We start from the raw sequence: 25345 nt of genomic DNA, 5'->3' as shown, positions 1-25345 counted from the left end.
GGGAGCACAGTAGCTTTTATTTGCATATAAAATCATCAAAATCGGATATTGCGTTCTATAAGAAAGGTGCGTTAGTATTTTGCGGCACATACATACAGACAACATACACACACACACACACACACACACACACACACACACACACACACATACACACGAACAGACATTGCTCAGTTCGTCGAGCTGAGTCGAATGGTATATACGGTTCGGCCCTCCGGGCCTTGGATCTATTTTGCGTTTTTCGACCGATTTTATAACCTTTGTTCAGTATAACAAAGGTAAAACAAAGACAGACTCTGCATTTTAAGCCTCTAAAATACTATTTCATAAATTTTGAATTGAATTTAAATTATTTTCGGTACCTCAGGTCTTTGAAAACGCAAATTTTTTAAAATCAATTTCCGAAATTTCTGGCCTCAAGACATTTTCAAGGATTTAAGCTTAACCCATTTCCGGTGGAGAAAAATCAGTTTTTACCTCAAACAATGAACTTTAAACTCATATTACTTATCAACTAAATGCATAATTAACACAAACTGTATTGCATATCAACCATCAATCTATTCTCAAACGATGCTGAATAGTTTCGTTGTGTACATTTTCAAGTATAATTATTGAAGTCAAGTCATAGTTTGAATGTCAGGTGATGCCATATGGTATGACCTGCCGGGAATGGGTTAGGTTACGATTTTTTTCTTATTTTTGCTTATTTTCCGTCGGTTTATTTTCGCTACTATTGTGTCAATCTTCGACACCCGACTCCAACTAGAATCTTAACTACCGACCGGACCGGCGCCAACGGCTTTACTTTCCTATGCGATAGAAGAACCTAGAGATTTTTGGCCTCAGAAAATCTCCGGAGGATTGAATCTAGATCAGTTTTGGTTGATTGTGAGTGGATAACGCCACCACACAACCATCGATACCCATGGCGTTCGAACCCAGATCCAGCGTGGTTGGTGGAGGCGTTACTTGTTTTAGGTTTTAGATATTTTTTATCATAGTTTAGTTTTTGCCTATTTCAAGTTAACATATAAAGCTTGATTGGAATCACTCTTGACTTCAAAATAATTTTTATTAATTTGAAGTTTTAACCTTTCCTGGGCTTAGCTGGTTTTTGTTGGCGATTTGTAATCTAAGAATCAAAACTTGTTTTTTTTTAAAGAATATTTTTACATTAATTATGGATAATACGGTACATAACTTTGACACAAACTCAGACATAAATGACATTAGACGTTGATCCTGTAAAGTGGTGATTGTTTTGATGTTCGATCGCCACTCACTGTTAAAGCCCTAATCAGTGCGAATGAAAAGGAAGACAAATTAGAGGAAAAAACGCACCAATTAGTGTACAGAACAATTACGGGGCTAGCGAACTCTAACGGTCGAGATTCTAACATATGACGACTGGCTTGTTACTCCAGCATCTTACCCCGAGACCAACTAAATGGTTCCTTGAGTCTTCCAGTGTTTGTTGAACTAATACAACAGACTTCAAGCATACAGTAAATGAAAAATAGTGTTGAAAATAAATATGATAAATTTCCCGGTTTAGTATTGAAATTCCCGGTTTTCCCGGTTCATTTTCCAATTCTCGGCTTTTCCCTGGTTTTCCCGGTTCACTGGTCAAGCTATTTTAATTTTTATACTGATATTGGTGATATTTTTCAGAATGCTGCTATCGTTAAAGCAGTGCAAGTAGTAATCAGTACTGATGATCTTGGTACTGACTAGGTTAATGCAAATATGAACTGATCGATTCACTATCATGAATCCGATCATTCAAAAACATCTTTGAATTAATAACAATTAAAAAGACATTGGATCTGTTTAAAACATTTTGCACTTAACGACGACTCTGATTTTATTCATATGCAATCGGTTCCATGTTACTGGCACCAGTGTCAGTAAATTCTGTTGCAACAAGGCTCGCTATTGGCTGTTTCGGTTGCTCACGGTGATTAGGGATGCACGGGCCTTTGATACGCACCAACTCGCGAAAGTAACCAGCGGTTTTTCGAGCGCCCCAAAACTAATCATTTGCCCAAAATAGAAGTCTACCGAAACACCATGGTTTTGTGTGTCGATCTCTGTGTATGTATTTATTACGCAACTGTTGCGTTATCCTTTTGACACATTTGTTGTGCAAAGCCAGAGCATTAAATGTGCGTTTTGAGAGGACACATCGGTTGATGTAAGCTTGAACTTTTGCGTGTCAGGTTATGATGTAAGGATGAAGATAAAAAAATGAATTAACCGTAAAAGTGTGATCTTAGAAACTTCGAACAATATAGTTCAGTAGATGGCTCCCACCTGTTGAACAATAGTTTTCGAAGTTGCTAATATCCTATTTTTAATTTAACTAAGTTTTTTTGTCTTCACCTCTATATTCACAGCCTAAAAATATTCTTTAGGAATAAATTCTTGTTTTTTTTCTATTTTACCACACATTGTAATAAAACATTATATTATATAACGGAACATTTTTATTCATCAAATATTAAACAGCAGCATATTTACACACACATACATACAGGCACACATACACATACATACAGAAATTGTTCAGTTCGTCGATCTGAGTCGAGTGGTGTATAACACATGGCTCTCCATGCCATTCATTTTGCCTTAAAAGTTAAATATCTTATGTAAAAAATACTCTTTGATCAATATTTCGAGAACTAAGCCACTATTAAAAAATCCACTCGGTAGCATTCTGGGGGAGCACAGTAGCTTTTATTTGCATATAAAATCATCAAAATCGGATATTGCGTTCTATAAGAAAGGTGCGTTAGTATTTTGCGGCACATACATACAGACAACATACACACACACACACACACACACACACACACACACACACACACACACACACATACACACACATACACACGAACAGACATGGCTCAGTTCGTCGAGCTGAGTCGAATGGTATATACGGTTCGGCCCTCCGGGTCTTGGATCTATTTTGCGTTTTTCGACCGATTTTATAACCTTTGTTCAGTATAACAAAGGTAAAACAAAGACAGACTCTGCATTTTAAGCCTCTAAAATACTATTTCATAAATTTTGAATTGAATTTAAATTATTTTCGGTACCTCAGGTCTTTGAAAACGCAAATTTTTTAAAATCAATTTCCGAAATTTCTGGCCTCAAGACATTTTCAAGGATTTAAGCTTAACCCATTTCCGGTGGAGAAAAATCAGTTTTTACCTCAAACAATGAACTTTAAACTCATATTACTTATCAACTAAATGCATAATTAACACAAACTGTATTGCATATCAACCATCAATCTATTCTCAAACGATGCTGAATAGTTTCGTTGTGTACATTTTCAAGTATAATTATTGAATTCAAGTCATAGTTTGAATGTCAGGTGATGCCATATGGTATGACCTGCCGGGAATGGGTTAGGTTACGATTTTTTTCTTATTTTTGCCTATTTTCCGTCGGTTTATTTTCGCTACTATTGTGTCAATCTTCGACACCCGACTCCAACTAGAATCTTAACTACCGACCGGACCGGCGCCAACGGCTTTACTTTCCTATGCGATAGAAGAAGCTAGAGATTTTTGGCCACAGAAAATCTCCGGAGGATTGAATCTAGATCAGTTTTGGTTGATTGTGAGTGGATAACGCCACCACACAACCATCGATACCCATGGCGTTCGAACCCAGATCCAGCGTGGTTGGTGGAGGCGTTACTTGTTTTAGGTTTTAGATATTTTTTATCATAGTTTAGTTTTTGCCTATTTCAAGTTAACATATAAAGCTTGATTGGAATCACTCTTGACTTCAAAATATTTTTTATTAATTTGAAGTTTTAACCTTTCCTGGGCTTAGCAGGTTTTTGTTGGCGATTTGTAATCTAAGAATCAAAACTTGTTTTTTTTAAAGAATATTTTTACATTAATTATGGATAATACGGTACATAACTTTGACACAAACTCAGACATAAATGACATTAGACGTTGATCCTGTAAAGTGGTGATTGTTTTGATGTTCGATCGCCACTCACTGTTAAAGCCCTAATCAGTGCGAATGAAAAGGAAGACAAATTAGAGGAAAAAACGCACCAATTAGTGTACAGAACAATTACGGGGCTAGCGAACTCTAACGGTCGAGATTCTAACATATGACGACTGGCTTGTTACTCCAGCATCTTACCCCGAGACCAACTAAATGGTTCCTTGAGTCTTCCAGTGTTTGTTGAACTAATACAACAGACTTCAAGCATACAGTAAATGAAAAATAGTGTTGAAAATAAATATGATAAATTTCCCGGTTTAGTATTGCAAATCCCGGTTTTTCCGGTTTTTCCGGTTCATTTTCCAATTCTCGGCTTTTCCCTGGTTTTCCCGGTTCACTGGTCAAGCTATTTTAATTTTTATACTGATATTGGTGATATTTTTCAGAATGCTGCTATCGTTAAAGCAGTGCAAGTAGTAATCAGTACTGATGATCTTGGTACTGACTAGGTTAATGCAAATATGAATTAATGCATTCAAAAACATCATCGAATTAATAACAATTAAAAAGACATTGGATCTGTTTAAAACATTTTGCACTTAACGACGACTCTGATTTTATTCATATGCAATCGGTTCCATGTTACTGGCACCAGTGTCAGTAAATTCTGTTGCAACAAGGCTCGCTATTGGCTGTTTCGGTTGCTGACGGTGATTAGGGATGCACGGGCCTTTGATACGCACCAACTCGCGAAAGTAACCAGCGGTTTTTCGAGCGCCCCAAAACTAATCATTTGCCCAAAATAGAAGTCTACCGAAACACCATGGTTTTGTGTGTCGATCTCTGTGTATGTATTTATTACGCAACTGTTGCGTTATCCTTTGGACACATTTGTTGTGCAAAGCCAGAGCATTAAATGTGCGTTTTGAGAGGACACATCGGTTGATGTAAGCTTGAACTTTTGCGTGTCAGGTTATGATGTAAGGATGAAGATAAAAAAATGAATTAACCGTAAAAGTGTGATCTTAGAAACTTCGAACAATATAGTTCAGTAGATGGCTCCCACCTGTTGAACAATAGTTTTCGAAGTTGCTAATATCCTATTTTTAATTTAACTAAGTTTTTTTGTCTTCACCTATATATTCACAGCCTAAAAATATTCTTTAGGAATAAATTCTTGTTTTTTTTCTATTTTACCACACATTGTAATAAAACATTATATTATATAACGGAACATTTTTATTCATCAAATATTAAACAGCAGCCTCGGAAACAAATATAACCTTCGGGAACGTACTCTACTTCATTTAAATTTTGAGTATTTTGGAAATATAACCAAAAGAAAATCAGGAAATTTGTTAACAGTGTTGTATCTGGAGTAAAAATAATTGAGGTGGGTGCCTACATTGAAAAGTCATGTATAATAAACAGACGGTCGTGTTCCGAATCGGAATGTAGCAACAAGGCTTTGCTTTTTTGCCTACGTTTAGGAATTAATAGCTTCGAGAATTAACAATCTTTTTCCAAAAACGAAGATAAACAAAGACATACACAAAATAAGATTCGAAATTATAAGCAAATTAGAGTCAATTCGACTTTATTTCTTCAAAATGCTGTAACTCGAGTTTTGCTCATAATGCCTCTGATGAAAACCAGGGTGGCCACTCAAAACCCGAAATTAAATTCCCGGTTCATTCAAATATTTTTCCCGGTTAATTGTACTTCTGAATTCTGCAGTTTTCTACAAGTTATGGATTAAAACAGTGTGACCTTCAATTTACATCCTTATATGCTCGAAGTCATTTCTATTTTTTTTAATTTTCGCTTATTTTCCGTTGGTCTAGTTCCGCCCCTGTTGTTTTGTGCCAATTACCGATGCCCGGGGAGGCGACTCCACCCAGGAACCTAACTTACGACCCGTTGATTAACGGACTGGCGCCAACGGCTTTACTTCCTCATGCGATGGAAGGCGTGATCCCAGAGATTTTTCGCCTCAGAAAATCTCCCGGTGTCGGCTAGGATTGAATCTAGACCTGTTGGGTTGGTTGTGAGTGGATCACACTACCCACAACCATCCACACCTATGTCAGAGGTGCGATTCGAGCCCGGGTCGTCAGCGAGGTTGGCGGAGACGTTACCAACTACGCTAAACCCCCGCTTGAGCCCGTGACTTATCAGCCATCCTTTCCGGGTCAAAAGACTAGTCTTTCTTGGTCAAGTATTCAAGGAAACTTATTCAAGAAATTTTGGTCTTGTGATCGCCTTGAGATGGCTGACAAACAATGGGTTTGTATGGCACAATCTCACCTCTGCTTGTAATGTTCAGTGAAATTCCCGTTTTTTCCGGTTTCAAACGATTCCAGGTTTTGTCCCGGTTCCTGGTTTGCCCGGTTGGGTGGCCACCCTGTATGTAACACTTTTAACATATTTTCCAAAAAAATTAATGTCATTTTTCCCGGATCAATAATTATTTGAAATGAGTACAGGTATATGCCCAAGAAAATCGCTATGGCTATGGATGAAATTTCTATCATTACTTTTATGAAATAAAATCGGGAAATCTCTAAGGTACTATGCGATTAATTGGGTTGAAAGTGATACACCATAAAATCAGGAACTCTATGAGTTTCTATGAGATAAATCAGGGTGAAAGTGATCACCCATAAAATTCCGCTTTCAATTCGGTTTATTGCACAAGAGGAAAATTGGCTCTGGAATTGAAATTTTCATAATTTCCTGGCAAATCATCAGTCCTTTATAATGGGACGGCACAATTATAGTTGGCAAATTATATTTGTTGTGTTTTTATCAAACTACTCAGTTCTCCAAGATTAACGTGATTTACCCTAAATCAATTTACTTTTCACCCCACCAGGCGTGGTTTCGCTCTTTTACTCTTTGAACGTTTCTTAGGCTAAATTTTGTCGAGAAGGCAGAATTCGAACAAGTCATATATGAAGCTCTTGTAGAGACACTCTATCTTTACAGTTTGTCTGAATATTGTAATGTTGAAATTGCTATAGTTCCATAGGCAGAGTTGTTTTATTTTCGTAGGTACCAAAAGAGCAGCTCTTCCGGTTTTACAAGCTTAGCCTGACTTTTACGCTGTATTTATGGCAATTTCAACAATACAATTGTCTGCAAGTACTTCATATATGGCTTGCTCGAATTCTGTCTCCTTGACAAAATACAGCCTAATGAGCATTCAAAGAGCAAAAGAGCGAAACCAAGCATGCACCCCACTGATCAATTTCACCTTACGCCACGGTAGTGAACTGCTTGGGAGAATTTATCAAATACGAACACGGCAGCAAACAACCGTCAGACGCAATCGTCAATATAGTAACGGCAGTTGTTTCAATTCTCACAAGAATAGCCAAACAGGATGCTCATTGTTCATAATAATTTAAGAATCTATCTTGGTTTCTTTTGTTTCAAGCGTCCGTGGTGCTTTCTGGATGTTTGCAGAAGGCTGAAGGGCTGAAGCTGTTATAAACAGGTCGGTACATAGTTACAATCCTAATTGAACAATCTTACCTTATGACCGCCACTGCTAGATGACCCGCCCTTGTCATATTTGCCTCCATTGCCACTAGGCCCGCTACTACTGCTGCCGCTGCCGCTACCCTTTTCTACGTCGCATAACCTCTGTCCTAGTGGAGGACTACCTCGTGCTGCTCGTGCACCCTGCAGCAGCAAGCGTCTTAACGAAAAATCGAAATTGAATGAATTTCGACTTGTTCGGCGCATACTGATAGCCGCTTTTTTGTAACTATACGGTCAATAATAATACTGCTTTCAGGTTGAACATTAGACGCATCAGTTGAAAACGTCTTCTACAAAATGCCAACAATTCACTGGACTGACCGAGCGTTTGAAAGAATCTACAAAAAAAATCAGTTGACTGACCAACCGGTAACAGGTGAACCACACCGAGTATCACGCGCTGAGGCAAATACTTTCACGTGCCTTCAAGAACTAAGACGAAGCTCGTATCACGACCAGTAACAATAGCATCGATGGTGCCTATTCACATAATAATCACATTCCAGGTGTGAGCCTTCGTAACACACTCCCAGACTCGATTTGCCCGTTGCACTTTTGCGACGTAAACAACACTATGAGCACATTCGCTTCGAACGACATACACACTTCTAGCTGTTGCTTCGGATGGAACTGGATGGACTTACTATCCGAAATGGTAATGTGATATTCGCGAAATATGATAACCACGTCTTCTTCTATTAGTATATGTGGACCACTGCGTTTGACCGGCGGATAGTTATGGTTTTGTATGTATGAAAAATCAATGCCACTATTTCTAGGCAGTATAGAGCAACGATAAATGCACTTTATCACACGCGAGATTTTCGATTCGATGTATTTGATTTATGTTCAATTTACAATCGATTAAAACAGCTTCTGTTTGGAAGGTGCGATACTGAAAAAAAAAGAATGGAACATGTATTAATTCAATGTGTTATTTGAACATTTTAAATCAACGTAATATAGGAAGCAAATATTTTCCCGTGTTTCGACAAGAATTGGTGACGGAATTAGTGCAGCGTAATTCTAGCGTTTCAGTTGCTTTTATAACTTGAAAGAGAACATCACGATGTAAAGATACTGTGTTTGAATTTCACTGATTACAGGTAATTGTGGCTAAAACAGGATATCCTCTAACCTTTGTGCGCATACACTGTTGCTAAGCAACATTGTGTTCAGACTGCTTCACCGTGAATTAATAATAGCTTTTCACCCACTAATTTACCTCAGTGATGCTGTTTACGTATCACAGAGTGAGTCACTCGGAACTGCTTAATAAATCGCATCATCGCTTGTCATGAAACGCTGTAACAGAATAGGGTTATGAAAATATAACACAATACAAATACAAGCGATTGATATATCATCTTAATGAAATTCCTAAAACATTGAATAAAATTGAAGGGGATAAAAAGTTAAAATCATTTTAAATCCATCTTGGGCTATTCGATGGCACAGGATTCCTCTGTAAGACTTCTCTGACTTCTCTTCGACTACACTACTTACGAAATGGTTCGAGATAAGGTCGTTAAAGAAGATAAGAGAATGCCACAATTGATCAAGTACCGGTCGCACTGCGGTCCATACAACAAAAACACGAACTAATTCACCCAGCGGTGTGATTAGGCCTTTCTCATATAAACTTTATTACACATTAGAATGGATTAGCTCATACACTTCAATTCACAGAAGAAAAAAAATCATGACAAAACCTACAGCATTGAGTTTTTGTTAGACATCATTCTGACGTAGAACTAGGTCTTTAACGATCTTCTGTAGGAGCGTGGAATGAAAATTTAAAATCGGAACTCGTAAAGCAATCGATTGGAAAATTAGTAAAGCGCTGAAATGCAACATGAATGCGAAAAATCGTTATTCAAGAATAATTTTCAAATCCATCGTTGCAACTTCTGATTGAGTGTCTGAATTAAAATTCCGGTTGAAATTCTGAATAAAAGTATTGACATAATCATCATTTTTATAATAAATTTGAACTGTTTGGAAATGTAATAAAGTAATCACCCGATTATATCACTCCCCGATTTTGTCTGCCACCGATTATATCACCTTTTTCACCCGATTTATCATCATAAAACATTTTATTTAAAAAAAATCGGGGTGAACTGATTTTGTATTTAGATTCAATATTTCAGTACTTTCGCACAACTCTGTGTAAAATAACATTATTCTGGATGTAGTTTATGTTGAAAACTCAAGCATTGCACAGTGTTTTATGTTGCCGTTTTCGTTCGGATGATTAAATAGTAGGGTGTCCCAAAAAAAATCGATGTTGAAAAAGTCAAGGTGCTCAGCCCTTAATTGAAACATAATGTTATTTATAGCATTTTTGTAGAACATTTCGACTTTATAAAAAAATGTTTTCTGATTGCCCGAACGTGATTTATGAAAAAATGACTTTTTTAAGCTACAAACTCACTCTTTTGCACTTTTATCAATTCTATTCGATTCCTAAATTTTTCCATATATTTTTTTATTTTTGTGGGGTTGTTTTTGTTGAATATTTTGCATGGTTCAGTTCAGCATTGCATTCAGTTTTTTGACCCCCAGAGCCCATTAAACATCACAAAAAATATATTTTTTCTAATAATTTTTAGATAAAACCCTTCAAAACACAAATAAAAAAAATTTTTGATCAAGAACTGAAATTTTCATTGCAAAGCGGGATTAACGACGAAAATTTACATGAAAAAAGATACTTGATATCTTATCGGGGAACTGAGATATTGTCATTTTTCTATGTGATGGAAAACTATGCATTTTAAACAAATATGTTGAATAACTGATTTATTCTATTAAAAAATAACAATGTTCAGAAAACAAATGCAATTTTAGATGGCTAATAACGTAGTAGAAGTTTTAAAAATTCGGAAAAATCTACGAAAAAAGTTAGAACGAAAATTGTGATTTTTAGTGCCTTCTAATAGAAAACTCAATGTTGCTCGTAATATGTAAGAGATAGAAACATGTTGTCTTCGGTAAAGTTTCTTATTTTAAGATATTCTAAGACTTTGTCGAGGACACCTTGCGTCTATCTTATTCTGATTAAAAAGTAAATTTTTTATCTCACTCATTGGTGGATTGATCACCCATCTTCCTACATTAAAAGATGCATTTTTGAATATGCTGAAACTTTTCCGAACATACCTTAAGGCCATAATCAACATTTGAATCACTAATTAGGAAATTATAGGCACGAACGGCAAAATAAAACACTGTGCAATGGAGATATTGAGCGTTGGTGGCATTTTTGAGAAAATGCATAGTTTTCCATCACATGTAAAAACGCCAATATCTCAGCCCCCCGATAAGATATCAAGGATCTTCTTTCATGTAAATTTTCGTCTTCAATGCCGCTTTGCAATAAAAATTTCAGTTCTTGATCAAAAAATTTTGTTATATGTGTTTTGAAGGGTTTTATCTGAAAATTTTAAGAAAAATTCACTTTTTTGTGATGTTCAATGGGCTCTGTAAGTCAAATAGTTGAATGTGATGCTGAACCAAACCATGCGAAGTACTCAAAAATAATTTCACAAAAATAAGAAAATTTATGGAAAAACTTAGGAATCGAACAACTTTGAAAAAAGTGCAGAAGAGTGGTTTTGTAGCTTGAAAAAGTCATTTTTTCATAAATCACGTTTGGGCAACCTGAAAACGATTTTTTAGAAAGTCGAAATGTCTTACAAAAATGCTATAAATAACATTATCTTTCAATTTAGGGCTGAGCACCTTGACTTTTCCAACATCCATTTTTTTTTTGAGACAGCCTATTAAATAGTGATTTTAGCCATAATGTATAACCGGAGAATTTTTAAGCTATTCAACAACTTATTTTTTGATATTCATTGATAAATGGTTGATCAATCCACCTGAAAGTTAAATAGAAAATTTACTTCTCTATTAGATTGAGATAAACGCATAGCGTCTTCAGCAAAGTTTGAGGTGATCTCAAAACAAGAAACTTTGCCAAAGAGTCCATGTTTCTATCACTTGTATATTATGATTTATGAGGCATATTAAGTTTTCTTTGAAAAGGCACTAAAAATCCGAGGTTCCGTTCTAACTATTCTAATCACCTTTATCGGCCCCAAAAACCGCTACATACAAATTTCCACACCAATCGGTACAGTAGTTTACACGTCTATAAGGATCAGACAGATAGAACTTTTTTATATGATTAGATTGTTTGGAGTAATTTAAATCGCTGATTTTACGTATAAAATTATTGGTTTAACATTTTCCATGACAAAATTGTAATAAAAAAAACTCCCGATTTTATCACTTTTTCCCAACATCTTTAGGGGGTGATATAATCGGGTGATCACTGTATGCATATATCTACGGTTACAATGTCAGTGGAAAAAAAACGAAAATCGATGAAAAGCAATTTTCTGCCCAATGCCAAAGAAATAATGATGAACAATTGAGCAAAATCATCTCGCAAATACGCAAAAATTTAATCGACCATTTTTTATTTGAATGAAACTTTGCATACATATTTGGCTTAGCAAATTGTGCATTTTTCACAGATAGATAGATTTTTTAGACCCATGAATTATCTTCTAAAAGGGCCTGTGCGGTTTGGGATAGGTTTTATTCAAAGCATTGTTGCTTAGAAACCTTTGGTTGTATAGAAAAACTGTCTGTTAATGAGTTATAAGGAATTGATCATGCCTCATAAAAAATATACACTGTGAAAAAAAATCTTTTTTTGACTGAAAAAAGTTGAAAAAAACACTAAATTTCAATTTACAAAAAAAAGAATTGATTTTTTTTAAGAATTTCGAAGTTATAACTTTAAAAAAAGATCAGGATGAAGAAATAAAAATCAAATGTTTTTATAGAAGATTAAATTTCTTGAAAAAATTTCAACTTTTTCAAAGTTTTTGCTTTCTAATGATTTCAAAAGATTTACACATCAAACGGCTCTTGGTAGTTAACATTATTAATGCATCGGTTTTCTAGTTATTTTGAATTCAAGTTCAAAATTTGTTTAAATACTTAGGAAAATGCACGTTTTTCTTAATTTGTCCGTGATTCTCCAGCAAAAAACCATATGTTTATTGAAATGTATGATCAATATTATACAATTCATTCTTTGACAACAATATGATTGGGCGAACGGTTCTCAAGAATAGGGTTAAAATATTTCAAATGATATATTCATTTATTAATTAAATGTTCATTGGTGCCACCCCAAATAGTAAGAAAGTACCTGGCGAACATGGCAGGAAGCGGCAGTCCCGTCCACTGGTCTTGGAGCTGCAAGTAATGACGCAGCGGCAGCAGCTAAATAAAATGGTTAAGTCGATTTTCCCGGCGTGTCGGTGGTAATGAACGACGAAACCTATCTCACTCTGGATGGCAACAACTGGCAGGGCACTTCGTATTTTACGAAGGAAGTGAGCTCCAAGGTGAAGTTCTTTTAACACACAAAGTTTTCATAGAAGGTGCTGCTGTGGCTGACAATCAACGAAAAAGGGATGTCAAAGTTACTCTTCTTTCGCTTCAGACTGGCCGTGAACGGGGAAATGTATAGTACTAAGTGCCTGTCGGAAGTTGCGTCGTAAGGGCGATGACGCGGTGTTCTGGCCGGATCGGCGATCATTTGAGGAGATGGAGCGGCTGAATATCGATTGGGTACCAAAAGTGAGTGAACCCGTCCAACGTCCCTCAGCTGCGTCTCATCCACAATTTCTGGACAAACCTGAAGCGTAAGGTCTACTCCAATAATTTTGTCGCGAAAACTGAGGTGGCATTGATAAATAAAACAAACAAAGAACTCAAAAACATGCCTAAACGCATGTTTTTGTCCGCAATGGTGAATGTTTCGGTTAACTGCCGGTAGGCCGCACGCAAGACCGTTTTTTTGCATGTTAGCTAATATAATCATCTACCATGGGAACTTAATCAAACTCAATCATCTGTCTCAGCTTTTTGTTCACCATCCGAAAAAAGTCAATTGTTTTAATGCAAACGTTAAACAAACGGTGATAAATTCCGGTAGCATCGCTACTGAAAATATGTTATTCAACATTGACTTTTCCGAACCCATTACGGCAGATATCTTTTCTTTTCTTCAATTTAGAGATTTTAGAACACCATAACTCTCCCAGATGGTCTCGAGGTACGATGTTGGCCTAACAAGCCAGTCGTCGTGGGTTCGAGTCTTGGCTCGGGAGAGACTGTTAGTGTCAGTAGGATCATAGCGCAAGCGCAGCAATTGTCCTGTACACTAAAGAGTTGGCTGCGAAGTCTGTGTATAAATAAACAGAAGGTCAAGTTCCAAATCGGAATGTAGCACCAAGACTTTGCTTTACAACGCCACGTTTCCATATTTGCAATTTGATTGCGAACAAAGTATACCTATAATATTTTTTCGAAATTAAAGTTCAACAATGATTGTAAATTACTCAATCAAAATTTGGAATGGGATCACTCGTTTTCTAAAGCGAATGACAATATGTTTTACTATTTTCTTAACAGCCGATTGCAATTATTGCTGAAATCTGAATCTTCAATCAAATATTAGAAAATGATCGCGATTACGTAGTTTATAGGAATTCAGGATTTTAGCGGTGGAGTTTCGAATCACCGAATCAAACATCGTGCGTGCTCTTCCGCATTTTAAGACGGGAATTGACATTCAAAATGAGCTTGGGACTTTGTTCATTGCCGCAGTACATTTACCATTCCAGATGATTTACAAAAAATTACCGGACATTCTCTAAGTAACTCTAATGCCAACATTTTATTTAGTGATTGTTTCCTACGCGAATTAATTCCCGGCGGAGAGAAATCTGTGTTTCCTCAAAAAAAAAACTTTTAAACTCTATTACTAAACAACTATATGCACAAATGACACAAACTGTATTGCATATTGAAGATCAATCTGTTCTCTTACGATACTCAATAGTTTCATCGTGTAAATTTCCAAGTATAATTGTTAAACTTGAAACAAAGATTGAATGTCAGCTGATGCCATATGGCATCACCTGCCGGGAATGGGTTAACACACATGCTGATTTTATTTGTGGTAGTTTATCTATATTTATTTCATAACAAATAAATCAATTTAAATCCTATGAGCTATAGTTAATTATGTTTAGTTATCGTTTCAAAAATCATTTATTAGTTTTAAATAAAATAACTATCATGACAGATAGTCCTAACAATAATTCTCTTAAAACACGCATTCGATCGAATCGAAGCCATAGTTTGAAAAGCACCATGCGGAAAGATGCTGTTTGTTTCAGCCTACGCTGGGATGACTAGTGCAAAAAAGTGACAATAGAAATTAAACTATGAACAACACAGATAATTGAGTTCGGCAATGCTATTATCAACAACATTGGACATTATCTTATATGAAGTGTTGTTGTTATGTGTTGTTATGTTATATTTACAAATTCCATCTGAAAATTTTTGTCTTAATGAATAAAATTAACAACTAGATACGATTAACAATAAATAATTAGCGAATCCGCAGGCGACGTAAAAAAGTGTTGATGGGTTCGTTGAAGTCGAACAGTTCTGCAACCTCGTTGAACCTCGTAGACATAAACCTAATTGCATCATGCTGGCCGTACCGACTATACCTTGCCTCCAAGTTCAAAAGCTGACGTCTCCGCAGATTCCTTTCTGGAGCGTAGAGATTCAATTCTGCGAGAATAGCGGGTGAATCGATTTCATTATTCAGGACCTTCGCAACAAAGATAATTTGTGCGTTAGATCTTCTTCTCTCCAACGTCTCAATCCCCAATAACATGCAGCGGTGCTCATAGGGGGGCAACCTCGTAGCGTCATGCCAAGGAAGATTCCTTAGTGCCATACGCACGAATTTTTTCTGAACAGCTTCCATGCGATCAATCCAGACCTTGTTGAACGGACACCAAGCGACAACCGCTGATTCGAGCATCGATCTTACCAGGGCGCAGTACAAAGTAATAAAAACCCGTGATGAAAAAAAAATCCAATAAGCTATCAATACCGCAATCACGCCCAAGAGCGCGCAAACCGTTAACCGTGCATAAATTTCATAAACACTTTGACAGGGTTGGCCAGACATGTAGATTGCGCAAAGAGCGGAGAAAACCTCAACGAACGCGGACTTGAACCAGCGCCTGTTACACTCCTCGACCAGGTGACAACTATTATGCAATGCAGTTTTAAGCAAACAACGGCGTTTGTCTTCGGCGTATGAAAAAGCCATATAATCAAGTCGGAAGTTTTGTCGCAGGTCATCGTGTGCAAACATAGTGATTGGGATTATGATTATTCAAATGTTTGTGATTGAGTTATGAATTGAAAGAATTGGAAACTGTGAATTATCATAAAAGAAAAGAGATGAGTTTGATTGAAATATTCCACTGAAATATTTGCGTGTAATCATGTATATTTACTTGTCGGAATTGCAACCAATGGTTGACACTTGACCCTTTGATGAAAACCTAGAGTACCCAAACTTGTTGTTCAATGAAGAGTAATCTTTGAGTAACGCGCAGTGAAATCGACGCAACTCTTCCCACTCTATACCATGATCGCTTGAAATTTGATGATCATTAAGCAGAATCCACCTGCGTACGCGATAAACATCGAAAAATGGAGAGCACCCTCTTGCGAAATTCACGAGACAATCGTCGATACAGTAGCTGGCCAAAAAAGATGCAACTTTTGGTAGTTTATCGACAGATTTTAAGATTCATTTCAGCGAAATCAATCGTTCCCTAGATGAGTAAATCTTCGAACCCAGAAATAAGCTCCTAAAATCAATTTAAAGAAATTTGACAAGCACTGTACTCATATGCAACCGATGAAACACGATGTGCTTTGACGGCAGCTGATATGGGTTTCGCTGAGGAAAACAGCATGCATCGAGTGTACACCTTTTGTGCCGAAAATCGTACTTATTTATAGCCGTATGATGTGCATTCTGATTCGGTTCAAAGCCAGTGGCGTTTAAATACCGTTGGGATGGGTTCAAAGGCATCTGGTGGCATTTAAGTTGAGGGCATGACATAAGCGGATGTGTTCACTTCACTTGTTCACTTGTTCCACTTTGAATTTTGTGTTTATTGAGCACCTCTACTCTTTTTTAATGACGCGCTTGTCACTCGAAAACTTGTCGTAATTGTATTTTTTTTTTTAATGGGGGGGATTTGTTAGTAGCTTAAGTATTTATGATAAATATTAGTAAATAATGAGTATGTGTGTCCAATCACAAATGGTGACTTCTCAACACTGTTAGAAATTTGTAATTTTCATTATTAGGATTTGTTTGCTTTCGCAATCAGGACTTATCGTTCGTAGGGATTTAAACCTACTTGTCAGAAAAGGGGAAGTAAACTTACAACTAACTTAATTGCTAACTTATTGGCTATAAAGAGAGCTTATCGTAGCAATTGGGGATTGCAACGATTTTTGTCGAAAATTGTTAATAATTTTATTTGACATAGCTTCTAATGGTTCAACACCAGTAAGTCTATGTAATTCGAGTGTACCAAACCAAGGAGGACGCTTCAAAATCATTTTCAGAATTTTATTCTGAATCCTTTGGAGCGTTTTCATCCTTGTTGAACAGCAACTTGACCAGATCGGTACAGCATAAAGCATTGCTGGTATAAAAATTTGTTTGTAAATCAAAAGTTTGTTCTTTAAACAAAGTTTAGAATTCCTGTTAATGAGAGGATATAAACATCTCGTATATTTGATGCACTTGGCTTGTATACTCTCAATGTGCTCTTTGAAAATAAGTTTTTTATCATAAATTAGTCCCAAGTACTTAACCTTGTCGGACCAACTTAAAATAACCCCATTCATCTTGACAACGTGATTATTGTTTGGCTTGAGGAAAGAAGCCCTAGGCTTATGCGGAAAAATTATCATTTGAGTTTTAGAAGCATTGGGAGAGATTTTCCACTTTTGCAAGTAGGAAGAAAAAATATCTAAACAATCGACTGCATATGACACGAAGACTTTTTCCTTTTACGGAAATGCTTGTGTCATCGCAGAACAATGACTTTGTGCATCCTGGAGGCAAATCAGGAAGATCTGAAGTGAATATGTTGTACAGGACTGGACCCAAGACTGAACCTTGAGGTACACCTGCTCTGACAGGAAATCTGTCAGATTTGGAATTCTGATAGACAACCTGCAGAGTTCGGTCAGTAAGATAATTTTTAAAAATTTTGATTAGGAAAATTGGAAAATTAAAAGTTTGCAATTTCGCAATCAAACCTTTATGCCCAACACTGTCGAATGCTTTTTCTATATCTAAAAGAGCAGCTCCAGTGGAATAACCTTCAGATTTGTTAGCTCGCATCATATTAGTAACTCGGAGCAATTGATGAGTTGTGGAATGCCCATGGCGAAATCCAAACTGTTCATTTGCAAAAATTGAACTTTCGTTGATGTGTGACATCATTCTGTTAAGAATAATTCTCTCAAACAGTTTACTTATTAAAGAAAGCAAACTGATTGGTCGATAACTTGAAACTTCAGCTGGGTTCTTATCCGGTTTTGAAATTGGAGTAATTTTTGCATTTTTCCATAATTTGGGAAAATATGCAATTTTGAAGCAGCAATTGAAAATTTGTACTAAAAATTCCATTGTGCTCTCAGGGAGATGTTTGATTAGTATATTAAAGATTCCATCGTCACCAGGTGCTTTCATATTTTTGAAATTTTTAATAATTGATTCAATCTCATTCAAGTTAGTTTCAATTATTTCTGCAGGTAAAAAATTCTGGGAAGAAATTAAATCAAATTGACGTGTGACTTCATTTTCAATTGGACTCACAAAATTCAAATTTGAGTTATGAACACTCTCAAACTGCTGAGCAAGTCTTTGAGCCTTTTGTTCATTGGATACAAGAAAACGTTCACCATCTTTTAAAACTGGAATAGGCTTTTAAGGTTTCTTAAGAATCTTCGACAGCTTCCAAAAAGGTTTTGAATATGGTTTCAATTTTTCAACTTTAGTCTCAAAATTTTGATTTCTCAGAAGAGTAAATCTATGTTTAATCTCTTTCTGTAAATCTTTATAAATAGTTTTAAAAACAGGCTCACGAGAACGTTGATATTGACGTCTGCGGACATTTTTCAAACGAATTAGAAGTTGAAGATTTTCGTCAATTATTGGTGAATCAAATTTCACTTGAGCCTTTGGAACAGAATAATTCCTGGCATCAACAATTGCGCATTTTAATGCTTCCAAAGCGGAATCAATATTCACTTCGTTTTGCAAATCAAGCTCATTATTGAAATTTCTCTCAATATAATTTTTGTATCTTTCCCAATTAGCTTTGTTATAATTAAAAACAGAGCTCATAGGTTTTAAAACTGATTCATGTGATAAAGAAAAAGTTATTGGAAGATGGTCAGAATCAAAGTCAGCATGTGTGATCAAATCACTACATACCTGACTTTGATCTGTTAGCACCAAATCAATTGTTGAAGGGTTTCTTACAGAAGAAAAGCATGTAGGACTATTCGGAGACAAAATAGAATAGTATCCTGAAGAACAATCATTGAATAAAATTTTGCCATTGGAATTACTTTGAGAATTATTCCATGAACGATGTTTAGCGTTAAAATAGCCGATTATGAAAAATTTCGAACGATTTCTGGTGAGTTTTTGTAAATCACCTTTAAAATAATTTTTGAGCTCGCGTGTGCATTGAAATGGTAAATATGCTGCGGCAATGAATACAATCCCAAGTTCAGTTTGAACTTCAATTCCCAAAGTTTCAATAACTTTCGTCTCAAGATGGGGAAGAGCACGATGTTTGATTCGGCGATGAATAACAATTGCAACTCCACCGCCGGAACCCTGAATCCTATCATATCTATGAACCACGTAATTGGAATCATATTTTAATTTTATGTTAGGTTTCAAAAATGTTTCAGTAATAATTGCAATATGCACATTATTTACTGTTAAAAAATTAAAAAGCTCATTCTCATTGGCCTTCAATGAGCGAGCATTCCAATTTAATATTTTAATTGTTTTATTTAAAATCATTGCTAAATTTTAAATTAGAAACAATTTTAATAGTAAAATTTGTGCCTATTTGAATGGCTTCAAACATTGATTTTGCCTGCAACATGGCGTTCATAAGATCGAACATTGCCTGTTGCAAAAAAGAAAGTTTACTTGCCGTAATAGGCCCCAGGCAGTTGACATTAGAAAAAATAGTTTCGGTAGCAATATTAGCTGCGGTAATAGGTAATAGGTGTACAATTATTTTCTAGTGTGTTTTGCTTACCCATATTAGCGGTCATTTTCGAACTACCAACATTAGGCGGTAGAATGTTCGAACTACCTGTAACCCGTGCATATGTTAAACGGGTATGCAAAGGAGTAGGTAAACTATGCGTCACTGGTACGCTTGGAGAATTCTGTTTTGAAGTTTGTTTACCTTGCCTTGCCTTAACAATTGCTAAACGGACTGGGCATTGATAAAAATTTGACATATGGTTGCCGTTACAATTCGCACAGCGAAAATTTTTACTCTCTTTCACAGGACATGTGTCCTTTTTGTGAGAAGAGTCTCCACAATTAAGACATTTTTGGTCCATGTTGCAGAATTTGGAACCATGGCCATAACGTTGGCAAGTAGGGCATTGGGTGATATGCTTTTCACCTCCGCCATACTTCCTATAAATTTCCCACTTTACACGCACATTATACAAAGCATGTGCCTTTTAAAAAAATTTTAAGTTGTTAACCTCATTGCGGTTAAAATGAATTAAATAATTAACAAGGGAAATTCCAGTTCTCTGACTGTTTTCGCCTCGTGATTTTTGTTTCATTAGAATTACCTGGGTAGGGGCTATGCCAAGTAATTCTGTTAAAGTAAGTTTGATCTCATCAACGGTTTGATCGTCGGTGAGACCTTTCAAGACAACCTCGAACGGCTTGGCGTTCTTGGTGTCGTATGTAAGAAATTTGTACATCTTGTCAGTTAAATACTGAACAAGACGATCACGACCCTTTACTGAGTCGGCTAATAAGCGGCATTCACCTCTACGGCCAATCTGATAGGTAACTTTAACGTCAGAAACAAACGTTGAAAGTTCCTTTTTGAATATATTAAATTCAGAAGAAATAGTTACCACAATAGGTGGAACTTTCTCCTTTTTTAAAGATTTTATATTTTGTATAGTTTCAATATTAATAACTTCCATTTCACCAGCTTCTTGCTCAGGCAAAATATCAAAAGGATTGTCACTACAGACACTCGATGTGTCAGAAAGAGATGCCTCTCTTTTCCTCCCCGCAGCGATGCGAGGTTTCTTTTTCCGTCCAGCCATTTCAGGTGATACGAAAAAAGTTAAAACAAATGTTAAATTCAAAAGTAGGTAGTCTTGAGAAAGACTGATGGGAAATAACTTTCAGGTAGTATTTAAAAGACACACTGACAAAACACAAACTTTGAAGCTATAGGCAGTCAAAGACCAGTCCACAAGCAACCGAAAAAACGTCTGATCTGTAGGACAGTTCAAGACGCACTGTCGTAATTGTAATGATTTTTGTCTCCTGGTAGTATAATATTCAAATTCTCTCATTCGAGTAAGCTAAACAAAGATATATTCACTACCGTAAATAGAAATCGAGTTGTAAACTGGTCGCGGAGTCTTATGCCTCTCGATTTGGCGCCATCGATGATCACTTTATGGTGAAATTTCCTTCATTGCAACGGTAATTTTAAGTATTGAGTCTTTCTTTTACCGTTAATTCAAATTTAACGCTTGTGTGGCTATTTTTTTTGAGCATTATTGTAAAAAACATTTATGCAATTAATCACAATGACATGACTACAGGAATCTAACTAATGAACTAACTATAACATGCGAAATCAGCAGAAGAGCTCGCCTTTGGAATTTAAGCCTTTGCCAGTGAATTATTGCTCCGAAATAAGCAAAAGAAATGAGATCAGCGCAGTAAGTCATTGAGTTTGAAAGACAATAATAAAAATAGAACTGAATAATAATGATACGCATAACACTTACTCTCAGTAACAATATTGCGAATAATGAAATGTGAAACAAACTCCAATACAGCAAACTAGACATTAAACTAATAACGGATCGTATGCAACGTATGTCATCACATCACTTTCTTTCATTCAACAAACAGTTTGGTAGACAAAAGATGTTTACTTATTAGGCTTAGCTATCGCTCTGTAGCCAGAGGGGCCCATCCCTAGAGCAACCAGAACGGCTAATTTTCCAACACTCTTTTGCTTCGAGTAATTTAAGAGTTTTAAAAAAAAAAGGTGGATGCGTTGAAAAGTGCAGTACTTGGGCTAATAATCTAGTTAGTTTTTACTTCCCAGTGCACAATACCTTACGACGTGAGTCCGTCCATTCACAGAAAGACGCAACACATAGCAATACAATCATCGTGGACAATAACACATCTAACCGTAAACCTCCGACCTTCCGCTTGAGCTGGTTTCCGCGTGCGTACATTTTTTTTTTTAATGGGGGGATTTGTTAGTAGCTTAAGTATTTATGATAAATATTAGTAAATAATGAGTATGTGTGTCCAATCACAAATGGTGACATTTCAACACTGTTAGAAATTTGTAATTTTAATTGTTAGGATTTGTTTGCTTTCGCAATTAGGACTTATCATTCGTAGGGATTTGAACCTACTTTTCAGAAAAGGGGAAGTAAACTTACAACTAACTTAATTGCTAACTTATTGGCTATAAAGAGAGCTTATCGTAGTAATTGAGGATTGCAACGATTTTTGTCGAAAATTGTTAATAATTTTATTTGACATAGGTTCTAATGGTTCAACACCAGTAAGTCTATGTAATTCGAGTGTACCAAACCAAGGAGGACGCTTCAAAATCATTTTCAGAATTTTATTCTGAATCCTTTGGAGCGTTTTCATCCTTGTTGAACAGCAACTTCACCAGATCGGTACCGGATAAAGCATTGCTGGTCTAAAAATTTGTTTGTAAAACAAAAGTTTGTTCTTTAAACAAAGTTTAGAATTCCTGTTAATGAGAGGATATAAACATCTCGTATATTTGATACACTTGGCTTGTATACTCTCAATGTGCTCTTTGAAAATAAGTTTTTTATCATAAATTAGTCCCAAGTTTTTAACCTTGTCAGACCAACTTAAAATAACCCCATTCATCTTGACAACGTGATTATTGTTTGGCTTGAGAAAAGAAGCCCTAGGCTTATGCGGAAAAATTATCATTTGAGTTTTAGAAGCATTGGGAGAGGTTTTCCACTTTTGCAAGTAGGAAGAAAAAATATCTAAACAATCGACTGCATATGACACGAAGACTTTTTCCTTTTACGGAAATGCTTGTGTCATCGCAGAACAATGACTTTGTGCATCCTGGAGGCAAATCAGGAAGATCTGAAGTGAATATGTTGTACAGGACTGGACCCAAGACTGAGCCTTGAGGTACACCTGCTCTGACAGGAAATCTGTCAGATTTTGAATTTTGATAGACAACCTGCAGAGTTCGATCAGTAACATAATTTTTTGAAATTTTGATTAGGAAAATTGGAAAATTAAAAGTTTGCAATTTCGCAATCAAACCTTTATGCCAAACACTGTCGAATGCTTTTTCTATGTCTAAAAGAGCAGCTTCAGTGGAATAACCTTCAGATTTGTTAGCTCGTATCATATTAGTAACTCTGAGCAATAGATGAGTTGTGGAATGCCCATGGCGAAATCCAAACTGTTCATTTGCAAAAATCGAATTTTCGTTGATGTGTGACATCATTCTGTTAAGAATAATTCTCTCAAACAGTTTACTTATTGAAGAAAGCAAACTGATTGGTCGATAACTTGAAACTTCAGCTGGGTTCTTATCCGGTTTTAAAATTGGAGTAATTTTTGCATTTTTCCATAATTTGGTAACATATGCAATTTTGAAGCATCAATTGAAAATTTTCACTAAAAATTCCATTGTGCTCTCAGGGAGATGTTTGATTAGTATATTAAAGATTCCATCGTCACCAGGTGCTTTCATATTTTTGAAATTTTTAATAATTGATTTAATCTCATTCAAGTTAGTTTCAATTATTTCTGCAGGTAAAAAATTCTGGGAAGAAATTAAATCAAATTGACGTGTGACTTCATTTTCAATTGGACTCACAAAATTCAAATTTGAGTTATGAACACTATCAAACTGCTGAGCAAGTCTTTGAGCCTTTTGTTCATTGGATACAAGAAAACGTTCACCATCTTTTAAAACTGGAATAGGCTTTGAAGGTTTCTTAAGAATCTTCGACAGCTTCCAAAAAGGTTTTGAATATGGTTTCAATTTTTCAACTTTAGTCTCAAAATTTTGATTTCTCAGAAGAGTAAATCTATGTTTAATCTCTTTCTGTAAATCTTTATAAATAGTTTTAAAAACAGGCTCACGAGAACGTTGATATTGACGTCTGCGGACATTTTTCAAACGAATTAGAAGTTGAAGATTTTCGTCAATTATTGGTGAATCAAATTTCACTTGAGCCTTTGGAACAGAATAATTCCTGGCATCAACAATTGCGCATTTTAATGCTTCCAAAGCGGAATCAATATTCACTTCGTTTTGCAAATCAAGCTCATTATTGAAATTTCTCTCAATATAATTTTTGTATCTTTCCCAATTAGCTTTGTTATAATTAAAAACAGAGCTCATAGGGTTTAAAACTGATTCATGTGATAAAGAAAAAGTTATTGGAAGATGGTCAGAATCACAGTCAGCATGTGTGATCAAATCACTACATACCTGACTTTGATCTGTTAGCACCAAATCAATTGTTGAAGGGTTTCTTACAGAAGAAAAGCATGTAGGACTATTCGGAGACAAAATAAAATAGTATCCTGAAGAACAATCATTGAATAAAATTTTGCCATTGGAATTACTTTGAGAATTATTCCATGAACGATGTTTAGCGTTAAAATCGCCGATTATGAAAAATTTCGAACGATTTCTGGTGAGTTTTTGTAAATCACCTTTAAAATAATTTTTGAGCTCGCGTGTGCATTGAAATGGTAAATATGCTGCGGCAATGAATACAATCCCAAGTTCAGTTTGAACTTCAATTCCCAAAGTTTCAATAACTTTCGTCTCAAGATGGGGAAGAGCACGATGTTTGATTCGGCGATGAATAACAATTGCAACTCCACCGCCGGAACCCTGAATCCTATCATATCTATGAACCACGTAATTGGGATCATATTTTAATTTTATGTTAGGTTTCAAAAATGTTTCAGTAATAATTGCAATATGCACATTATTTACTGTTAAAAAATTAAAAAGCTCATTCTCATTGGCCTTCAATGAGCGAGCATTCCAATTTAATATTTTAATTGTTTTATTTAAAATCATTGCTAAATTTTAAATTAGAAACAATTTTAATAGTAAAATTTGTGCCTATTTGAATGGCTTCAAACATTGATTTTGCCTGCAACATGGCGTTCATAAGATCGAACATTGCCTGTTGCAAAAAAGAAAGTTTACCTGCCGTAATAGGCCCCAGGCAGTTGACATTAGAAAAAATATTTTCAGCAGCAATATTAGCTGGAGTAATAGGTGTACAATTATTTTCTAGCGTGTTTTGCTTACCCATATTGACGGTCATTTTCGAACTACCAACACTAGGCGGTATAATGTTCGAACTACCTGTAACCTGTGCATAAGTTAAACGGGTATGCAAAGGAGTAGGTAAACTATGCGTCACTGGTACGCTTGGAGAATTTTGTTTTGAATTTTGTTTACCTTGCCTTGCCTTAACAATTGCTAAACGGGCTGGGCATTGATTCGACATATGGTTG

The 25345-nt window shown here is 35.8% G+C and overlaps 1 protein-coding gene across 1 annotated transcript in view; it reads right to left on the bottom strand.

Annotated features, from left to right (window-relative positions):
- Positions 1-25345, bottom strand: part of LOC129722464 (E3 ubiquitin-protein ligase RNF19B-like) — a 90191-nt gene that overhangs the window by 38853 nt on the left and 25993 nt on the right. The window contains exon 2 of the mRNA XM_055675916.1: positions 7513-8416. Coding sequence (XP_055531891.1) covers positions 7513-7725 — 213 coding nt within the window. The 5' untranslated portion in view covers positions 7726-8416. The remainder of the gene's footprint in view (positions 1-7512; positions 8417-25345) is intronic.

This window comes from Wyeomyia smithii, chromosome 1 (genome assembly GCF_029784165.1).
Source record: "Wyeomyia smithii strain HCP4-BCI-WySm-NY-G18 chromosome 1, ASM2978416v1, whole genome shotgun sequence".
Classification (NCBI taxonomy): Eukaryota; Metazoa; Arthropoda; class Insecta; order Diptera; family Culicidae; genus Wyeomyia; species Wyeomyia smithii.
Note: the sequence above shows the minus strand (reverse complement) of the source record. Positions and strands in the feature narration are given on the sequence as shown.